The sequence below is a fragment of the Populus euphratica genome, unplaced genomic scaffold (genome assembly GCF_000495115.2).
Source record: "Populus euphratica unplaced genomic scaffold, PopEup_1.0 scaffold73.1, whole genome shotgun sequence".
Taxonomy (NCBI): Eukaryota; Viridiplantae; Streptophyta; class Magnoliopsida; order Malpighiales; family Salicaceae; genus Populus; species Populus euphratica.
This window is the reverse complement of record NW_011499895.1, coordinates 870,124-881,336: the sequence shown is the minus strand read 5'-3', so window position 1 is coordinate 881,336 and position 11,213 is coordinate 870,124. Positions and strand designations below refer to the sequence as shown.

The following is an 11,213-nucleotide window of genomic DNA, read 5'->3' as shown; positions in this document are numbered from 1 at the left end:
TTTACCATAAATTAAAGGTATCTTATATTATTAGATATATTATTATAAAACATGTTTTAGTTAAGGAGTTATTGATACTTCAAGTGCAAAATGATGATATAAAACCTTGATAAAAACGCACTTTTAATTACTAATCAGCTACTTAGAAAAATTCAAAATGACAACTCAATAACCCATCAACTGAAAAAATAATAATGCAAATACCATATATATATATATATATAACCTTCCAAAACGATCCCACTAATTTCTAATGCAATAAACCTTAATTCAGTCTTTTGAAATTCCTATTTGCTATTTTTTTTTCTAAAATCTAAGAACTCACGAAATTCTTAATACCAAGCTTTCAATTTCTAGAATTTTCAACATCTAAAAGTCTATACTTAAAAATTTAAAAATACAAATTAAATTTGAATTCAATCTTTAAACATCACAAAACTAAAACCTACAATGAGATTAAAAAAAGAATAAAAAACCCACATACCTTTGAGTCCTCAAAAGCCATCTATATGGTTGAGTCTCATAAATCCCTAACAAAGACAACAAACTAATTGGTGGCGCGAGTGCATGAAAAAGAGAGAGGGGGGATGGGGGTGGTGGTAGGATAGAAGGGAAGGGGTAGTGAGAGTTTTTATATTTTTTTTATTATAGGTGAGATGAAATAGAAAGAAAAAAAAGATTAGGTTATAACCTAAATACACCAATGAAAATTATATCATTATCTTATTAGCATATTGACATGCCAACAAATGTTAATAGAATTGCTATGAAAAATTATTTATTTATTAATATATTTAATTCTATCAATAATTTTTTTGTCATTTCTCAAATCTATTGTAATTTTTTGATGAAATTGCATGCCCGTTGACAATTCAATTGCCAACCAAAAAATCTACTATAATGTTTTTTATAATAGTTCTCGTCCATTGGTAATTCTTTCTCTAAATTGTGTTTGGTTATTTATAATTCATTAGCCAGCGTAAATGCACAACAACAACATCAAGCATTTTCTAGCCAACAATTATCAATATTAAATCCACAACCACAACAAAAAAAAAAACTTTCAAAATGTAAAAATATAATGCATTATAGAGTTGCAAAAAATATGTTATATAATGTTAATTTTATTACACGATGATTGTCATACATCTAAATCAATGCAACACCCTTTAATTAGAATCCTTCTCTTTATTTCTATCATCTTCTTTGTTGAATTTAAATTGGTTTATCTCATTATCTTTGTTTACTTCTCTATGTTCATTGCTATTCAATATTACATTTAACTCATCAATACCAATGTAAATATAAGTATTCCTAGTGACAAAAAAATTTGAATTCTTTAACTACATAAATAGAGTAACTCGGTATAAATCAACTAGCTTATCCATTTGGAATACGTTGTCTCCCTCATTTACTTCATTTTTACCATCTTCAACAACATCAATTTGAACACGATTCCTAGGTTTGGTTTTCACAATGAATAATTGATCAACTCTATTATGATTCTTTCTAAAGGATATAATGTATATATAATACACTTATTGATATTGTTTAGGGAAAAAAAACAATAACATTATTGATGTTGTGAAGTCTATCTCTTTTATTTATTTTGGCCATAACATGGTGATGATCTATTATAATTTCTTTATCAATATCATACCAATAACATTTGAATAAAACCAATTTCTCTTGTTTACTATGATATCACAATTCAAAAACCTCTATAAACTTTTCAAAATAATCAACTTTAAACTCATTGAGAGTTGAGCCCTTTGCACAAGCCCCACTATTATATGTCTCTTTACCATTACCATACTCTTGAATATAAAAGACATTAATTTAAGAAAAATCTATTATAACATTATATCTTTCTTCCGGGACCCAAATACAGAAACTTTAATCTACCAACATTACCTTCCATGTTGAAAACCTAGTTAAAGTTAATAACAACCATTAGCGATCCCATAAAAAAACATAAGTAAATCTCTTTTTAGAATTTATGAATTATTAAATACTTACATATATTTTAAATCACATGACAAATTATTCACCTAGCTATTACATATTTTGAGCTTAAGTAGCATTTAGATTTTGGAATAATAATAATTAATGATATTGCCTATAAGTAAGTTACTGAATTAAGTCTATATAAGAATATAAGAAAAAATATTTTAAAAGTATATAATTGTAAAATTGACTTATTAAAAAAAAAAAGGTCTCAATTCATCACATTTGAATAGCATATAAATTATATATTTATCTAAATTCAATGCATGTCAAATATATACTCCTCATTATATTCTTTGATAATAATCTGCATGTAAATAACTAAGATAATCATGATAATAATCTGCATGTAAATAACTAAGGATGCTAGATTGTGTATCTATAATGTTCAAATAATATCCATAATCTTTAATTTAACAATAAAATTGATAAAATATGATTGGTACCCATTAAAATAACCCATCAGTCTTCAATTATGACACAATAAGTTACAAAACCAAAATCAATTTCATCAAAGAAAAAAATAAATTTTATTTTTTTTTAATCCCAAACGACTCCTAATATACAAATATACATTAATATAAAAAATTTCTCTAAAACAAATTATAAAATAGTTAAATATACAACCAAACTATAAATACTAAAAATATAATTCAATAGATTAACCTAAAAAAACAAATGGATTACTTACTTTGTGTATTGAAGTATCATAAAAAGCTCAACAATGGATGTTGACATTATTAATAGGTTTTGATATTCCAAATGGTTTATGGTGGTCGAATTTATTATAGCCAGGGGGCTGTTAGTTTTTTTTTTTTTTTGGCAAGAGGAAGTATGAGAAGAAGAATAAAAAGATGGGTACTATTGGTTATAACTTTTTTTACATTTATTGATATAATTAATCCATTAATAATATTAGTAAATAACAATGAGTTAGCTTTTCGACAAAATTGCTTCTATGTTATTTATTAATTTTTTTTACTCCATTGGTAATTTCATCAGAAATTACCAACAAAACATATTATCTTGTTAAATTTATTGGAAATTATTGACGATAATTATCCATTGCTATTTTCATTAAAAATTAGTGAAAAAAACTTATCCATTAGTGTTTTCGTTTTTATTTTCTAGTTTTCTAGTAGTGTGAATTTCATATATACAAGTATTCACCAACCACTTATTTATAACTAGAAAATATACATTTCTTAATACATAAATGTTTTGTTGTACTTGTGTCAACTAATCACTGCTAAAGTTTTTTAATAAAGTTTACTTCTGAAACAATAACAACCATATTTATTTCTAAACTTTATCTATGAGATGATAAACCTCATTGATATTGGTTTTAAAAATTATTTTTTTTTTTGGGTTACTTTGTTAAGCTCTAAATCTACAACCTTTGGCTAAGTGTCCTATCTTATATTTCAGTTATAATATTATTTTATTAAACATTTAGGTAATATTTTTTCCTTTCACAAATTTTTTTCTTTAGAGGCTATGCTAGAAAAGTTAGTTTTTCTTTCAAACAACTTATTGTCTTTTTATAGTCTTAGCCTGATAAGGTCTTTAACTTTCATTTTCTTACTTTTATACTTAAGGTAATTATTAAATTCTTTCCAAAATAGTGGTGATTTTTCAATAATTACACTCACTTGAAAATGTTCACTTTTATCCATATCTTTAAGTTGAAACTCTTGAACTTGACTTATAATGATACTTGGATTAACCATCTGAAAATCTAAAATTTATCAACTTTGATTTTTCATACTAACAACTTCAGCCTAGAACTTTTTACCTAAAGTTTTTCAAAATATCTTAGCAATCTTGATTGAACTATGTATATTGTGTATTGCTCAATCTATTCATAGTAAAAATGATTATTATTTGGCAACTTTAATACCTTTTCCAACAGGAACTTTTTCAAGTTTAAAATGGTCAAATAAAACAACATGTTTTGTTATCACCTCTCAAAGTTTAGTCCCTTAAACCTTTCATATGTCTCACCACTCACCATAAGATGATGGTAGAATCCTCATTATCAAAATAATACTTGCCAAAGAAATATTGGTTGGAATAACCAATTCTCAATTTGAAGTCATGATAAATGTTATGTAAAACAATAGCCAATATTATATAAATAATTTGGCCTCTTAAAGCGCACACACACATAATTTTTTATCAAACTAAAATTTGATTAAAAAACAACCTTTTAACAATTATAAGAAAAGCTTAGAAAATAAATATTCTCAATTAAGCAAGATCATTTTAAAATATTATCCAAATAACATGCATCATACCATTTTAATCTTCTTTGAACAAATTGCACACCAATATAAATTTGAATTAGCAAATTAAACAATTAGCATACCATACAAGATTGGAAATTTGCATATACAAACTAAACAAATAACTAGCGAAAATTATATATATATATATATTTGGTAGATATAAACAAGATTTTTATTGTTTCGTTCTAAGGATATATTATATGCATCAATCTAAAAAACATGTACATAAACAACTAGATAAAATAATAACAAAGATACTAACATCCTTTTTAACAATTCATCTAGTTATCACAAGGAATTATAAACTAAATAAAGACTAATAATGCATATTAAAGCCTTCTGATTGTTGTCTAAAATATTCACATATAGTAAGATAAGTTGGCATATATGTTTAGTATATAATCATGTGATTTATAAGATCATAATAAAATTGCAATCATAACAAAGACTAGTATACATACTAAGAAAATATATTATTTCATAAAAGATTAAAATGCAATCATAGCATGCATACTTAATCATACATGGAATTATTTATAATAGAATGAAAATAGCTACTAGCTTACATTCTAAGCTTATATTGAAAATATACTTCAAAAAAACCAATAAAAAAATACTTAATTGTTTAAGAACTTAGTGCATAAACACCTTGAAATATGTTGTTGCTCTCATCATCAAGGTTTAATTATTTATCATTAAGCTTTTATTCATCCTCACTTGATGTAAAATATTTGATTTTAATAAGCTTTTAAATATTTCAATAACACCACCATATTTAGGTGCACTCTTAAATAATATCCAATGAAATTGGACTTAAAATCTCTTAGGACTGATTTTAAGTTTCAGATTTTAAAGGAAAATTATAATTAAAAAAAAATTAAAAAACCAAAAAAAATAGGTGAACAAGAGTCAAGAATCTCTATTCAAAATAATGTAGAAAAACCAACCTTCAACACTTTTCTCCAACCATCTTTTATAGGGAGTTTTAAGAATCAAAAGTTGATGAAATTTTCCTCTAACAATTTTAATTACCCACCATAAAATCTGAATATTTTTGAATTAAATTAAATGTCTTTTTTAGCTGGAAAAAATGTTCATGTTTGAAGAAAAAGTTTTTAGAAAAAAATTAATCAAATTTAATCATTTATAGGTTAGATTGAACAATATAATAGGCTAGAAGAAATGATTTTTTATGGACCAAAGCCAAGTTGAAATTTAAATTGGCAAGAAATAATATTTGGTAATCTAAAAAATTATTTTTATAATAAATTCAAATCCACATCAAAGCCCGGGCACGGGCCTAAAAAAATATAAAATTGATATTTGTAGGTGTGTTTTAATAATTTGGATGTGTTAATATTAAAAGCAAAAAAATTCTAAAAAATACTATTTTAATATAAAAAAAATACACTACATTATATTACCAATAAAAAAACTAATTAGCAAATTCACCTTGTTTGATAAACATTTCTTTTCTCTCATTTTATTTTTATTGTTGGAAAATGCTATCATAAAAATTTGAGATATTTTTTTTAAATAAATTTTTTTATGTTTTTATATTGTTTTAATATATTAACATTAAAAATAAATTTTAAAAAATAAAAAATAAAAAATAAATTATTTTAATTTTATTTATAAAAATATATTTTAAAAAATAACTATATCATTTACAAAAGAAGCTTTCAGGCACAGGCACAACTTTTGCTTTTGCATGATTAGAGATGAACAGTAGATAGTAGTTAATGCTTATGAGTTGTTTTATAGGTGTCATTAGGATATTGATTAACAGTAATTAGTCGCACGTTGTGTCACATAATCCATCAATGACATAAGGGTAAGATTAATTAGCATCCAGAAACGCGGTTCAAAGCAAATCGATGGACTAGCCGACCACGCGGGCCTGAGGAAGTGATCGTGCAAAGGTCACTCCACGCGAGGAATGAAAGCATGGAAAATACTTACAGTACTAATAATAATAACTAGTTTTTTTTTTAAATAATAATAATAAAAATAACAACTAAGTTTTATTTGCTTTTCAATAATTATAAATTTAAATATTTTTAGAGTTTCTAAAAATTTATATAATTATTAATTTAAAGATTCATAAAATTAATTAAAATATACATAAACTAATCCAAACATTTATATTAATATAAAAAAATAACTAGTTATTTTTTTCTTATCACATAATTATCTTTAAGTATTAATCTTAATTAATTTGATGATTGATATGAATACAATTAAGGTTTCACACACCCAAAAAAAAAAAGAAAAAAAGATTGTCCAATTTTATAAAACTTTAGTATTAGTAAGTTGTGAGTTATCTTCTAGCTAGAACTTATATTCATAATAAAAATATTTAAGTGAGATTAGTTATCAAATAGTTGTCTTAATTTTCATAATTTGTGAAAAGATATAGCATGTAATATGAATTTTCATAATGATATGAATCTTAATTGAGAATTAACTTAATTTTGAAAAATACCACTTTCTTCCATGTTTATGTGTGCTTCTGACTTTAAAATGCTAATGTAGTAGCTAAAACACTCAATATGTTTATCATAGGCCTCCCAAAAATAATGTATACTCACATATTATTACAAGCAATTAATATTATATGCAACCCTTAAATATGTCAAAATTTCTAAATAAAATTTTTAGATATAATTTTTTTTGATAATTAAAGAAAGAAAATCAAGAAATTGATGTTTATATTGTCTAAATCTTTCTAACTCACAACTAATATAGATTTTAAAATCTTTTAAAAGATATTAATTCATAAGTTTGATGGTGCAAAACAAAATGATAAAGTCTCTTAAATTATGAAAATATTTTTTTTTTCAAGAATTATTTGAAATCACAATCATTCTATTTAATAATTAATAATCAACACGCATGGATGAAACAACACAAATGAGATAATAACCCAAAGTTCCCAACGCCACCTTCTCCGGTTGTGATGAAAAAAGGTCTCTCTTTCATGTAACTATACATATAAAAATAAAAATAAAATAAAAAAGGAAAAAGAAATGGTCCTGGCCTCTAACAAAGAGAGTGGAAGTCACGCGTCATCATCGACTTTGGCCATTGAACAAATGATTAAGTCCTTAGTTAACCCTACTGGACTTACACACTAACCCATACGAGGATGGATTGGATGTACAGAAACAAAAGATAGGTCAACTTTTGCTATTTAACACCCCAACCCCAGAATTCAAACATAGAAGAAGAAGGAAGGAATAACGAATTGACCTCCTCGTTTTCCATCCTCATAATCCCAAATGCCTTAATCCCTCTTGCCTTCTCATTTTCCATCTCGTTGAAGAAAACCCCAACTCAAAACCCAATCCTCAACTCTCCCTCTCCCTATTTCTTTTTCGTTTCAAAAAGATGCGGCCTTGTAGTAGAGAAATGCAAGGGATGAACTCGCTCTTAAACCCATCATCGCAAATCCCTCTACAAGACCTTCAAAACCAGCAGATCCAAAACTCTCACTTTGATCCCAATTCATCATCAAATGATGATTTTCTTGAACAAATGCTGTCTGCAATCCCTTCTTGTTCATGGGCTGACCCTAAGTCGCCTTGGGACCTCAACCCCCCGACAAACCTCCCTTTTCCCATAAATAACAACTCCTCTTCAGCCAAACCCAGAGACTTGTTTAATGAAACCCCACCATCTAATACTGACAATAATAATGTTGGGTTTCAAGATAACTTTGACGAGTCTGTAATTTTGGCTTCTAAGCTGAGACAACACCAGATCAGTGGTGGTAGTGGTGCCGCGGCCGCCACTAAAATGAAACTACAACAGCAGCTTCTGATGGCTGCTGCTAGAGGCGGGCTCTCTCAAAACGATGACATTGATGTCTCTTCTACTCATGTGATTTTCATCTTCACTATTATATATTCTTTTTGTGGTTGTTGCTACGAATTAGAGCAATTTTTATTAATTTCCTAGTTGTTATTCTACTTAATTAGTTTTTTTTCTTTTCTTTTCACTTGCAGGGAGGAGATGGTTCAATGCAAGGATTGTTTAATGGGTTTCGTGCTGGATCTATGAACGGAACTGGCCGGGCATCGAATCAGCCCATGCAACATTTTAACCATCCTCAGGCATGTTTTTAGGTTTTGTATTCGTATTTTGCACACATTAATTTATTTTGTGCAACTGTGCCTGAAAGGATTGTTGTGTTACAGGGAGGAGCTATGCAGTCACCGAATTTGGGGGCTCAGGGGGCAGCCACCACAGCTGTGATGAACCAACCTCAAGCAAGTGGCTCCAATGGTGGTGCACCAGCTCAACCTAGACAAAGGGTTAGGGCTAGAAGAGGTCAAGCCACTGACCCACATAGCATCGCTGAAAGGGTACTATTCTTATTAATCTCTTATCCCTCCTAGTTACTATTACTTATTATAATGATTAATGAACAGTACAGCACCTCCTGGAACTTTTATGTTGTGCTAAAATGGTTTTTTTTTTTTTTTTTGGGGGACAGTTACGAAGGGGGAGAATTGCAGAAAGAATGAAAGCTCTGCAGGAGTTAGTACCCAATGCCAACAAGGTAAAAGAAGATACTTCACAATTTGATTGACCGAGGAACCAAAACAAAAACTGAACTGATTTCTATTCTAGTAACTGCCTGTCAGATTTTTCAGGGTTTCTTCTTCTCGTACCAGCCAGTGTATTTCTTGAAATTTTGGGTGGGCAGGTGTCGATAGTTTACTGGGCTGTTTCTTAATTAGGTCTCTGCTGTGCGTTTTGGAGTTTTCTTGCTCTCTTTTTTCTTCCTTTGTGTACTTGGAGAAAAATGAAATAAGAGTTGGTTTGCTGGTCCCCGAATTGTTCTCCATTCAACACCCGCAATGGCTGGCGAATGGATCGGGATATTTAATCTGCTAATTAATTTGAATTTTAAGGCGATAATCATAATCAATTAAATTATGGATTAAGAATTCTGTACTGAAGGGGTTTTGTGGAATGACAGACAGACAAGGCTTCAATGCTTGATGAGATCATTGACTATGTTAAATTCCTCCAGCTCCAAGTCAAGGTTCTCATCTATCTCTAACTGAAACTTAATTTTATTTTATTTTTAATTTTGAAGTCTCAGTTTTATAATTTATAATAATTCAATCGATTCCCATGCTTGGCTGACATATTTTTTCTTAAGATATAATTTTCAAATCTGCTTTTATGATATGTATCTACTTACGGCTAATATTCCATTACTCATTGTCTACTTTTTTATGATCATTGAATTCTTTAATAATAACAATAAAGTGTTTTTGCTGCCTAATTATTGTCTCTCTTGCTCTCTTGCTTCTGTGTACGCACAGGTCTTGAGCATGAGCAGATTGGGCGGTGCAGCTGCTGTTGCCCCACTTGTTGCTGACATGTCCTCTGAGGTAATATCTTAAACATCCATGGATGATTTCTCAGATTCAAGATGTGGAACAAACGTAAGCATCGTTAGAAACCGAAGACCAACAAAGTTTTTCTCTATAGTAAAAAACCGAGATAAACCCTAAAAATCCCAACCACACCCACATCTATCACCACCCCACAAGTCCAATCCAAGGTCCCCAGAATCCCTCAATCACCACAACACGACAAAAACAAAAGTAGCACGCGTGCTCTCTTTTTCTCAGACTCCTCATAAAAAAACCATCATAAACAACGTTTGCTGTTTCTTTGTAGGCTGGTGGTGACTGTATCCAAGCCAATGCCAATGGTGGGTCCATCGCACGTACCACTAACGGCAGCCAAACGGCCTCAACTAACGACAGCAGCTTAACTGTGACGGAGCACCAGGTGGCGAAGTTGATGGAAGAAGATATGGGCTCCGCCATGCAGTATCTACAAGGCAAAGGGCTTTGTCTCATGCCCATCTCACTTGCAACTGCTATTTCAACGGCCACGTGTCACAACAGGACTTCTGGGATCATCAACAGTCACAACCAGTTACTCCAATCCAACGTTGAAGGGCCAACCTCACCTAGTATGTCTGTTTTGACCGTCCAGTCAGCGACAATGGGTAACGGTGGCGGTGATGGTGTTGCTAAAGATGCTGCTTCCGTTTCCAAACCTTGATTTTTAACAGCGTTGACTAACCTCGGGGATTCTTACTACTAGAGTAAAATAATAAAAAGGTTGAGGGGGACAAAGTCAAAGGAGAAAACAGACGGAGACTGTGACGTGTTGGATTCAACTGCCGTTTCAAAGTCTACGAAAATAGGGGTCTAAAGCATGAGTTGTTGACACGACGCCGTATTTGCGTAGACTTTGGGTAAGCTGACCTGAACTACACCACCAAGTACCAACAACAAGAACAAAGTAACAAGATAGTCCAGATCCCAAGAACATCCTACTACTGTTTGTTTATGTTTTAAAAAAGGGGTTAGGTTTTGTAATGTTTTTCATTTGCCACTTTAATATATTTTTTTCCTGTTTCAATTTGGATCCCTCACGATGTCACAAGTACTATTTTAAATTGTTTTTGTTGGAATTATCTTTTTTCTATGAATAATTATCTTATGGATCTCTATGAGGGGAAGAAGAAAGAAAAAGAAAAAAAAAGGCAATGGCGATGGCAGCTTGATTATGACTTTTTTTTATTTTCTTGTTAAAAGCTTTTGCTTTAGTTGGACTTTGCGTTAAAGATTAAAGGATAATGAGGATTACATTAATGTCAACGGCTGTGGCTTTTGGCTTTTGTTTCTAATCATTACAATAAGCATAATATATTGAGGGGAAAAAAAAAAACAAAAACCCTCACAGAGAGGCAGAGATGGGAAGCTTCTTGTTGAAGGGAACCAACAAAAAAAACGCCACCGTTTACACAATAGCCTTAAATCTTTAGATTTTTATATTTATTTTTTATATTTTTTGTCTTCGTTATCCCGTGAAAACATCAAT

General features: G+C 29.6%; 1 protein-coding gene across 1 annotated transcript; it reads left to right on the top strand.

The window, feature by feature from the left end:
• Positions 1–7,428: 7,428 nt before the first annotated feature.
• LOC105131927 (transcription factor bHLH66-like) lies at positions 7,429–10,848 on the top strand. Its single transcript, XM_011035143.1, has 7 exons — positions 7,429–8,177; positions 8,303–8,410; positions 8,495–8,662; positions 8,794–8,859; positions 9,283–9,348; positions 9,635–9,703; positions 9,996–10,848. The coding sequence occupies exons 1-7, from the start codon at positions 7,686–7,688 to the stop codon at positions 10,386–10,388; spliced, it is 1,362 nt and encodes a 453-aa protein (XP_011033445.1). The 5' UTR covers positions 7,429–7,685; the 3' UTR covers positions 10,389–10,848.
• Positions 10,849–11,213: the final 365 nt, after the last annotated feature.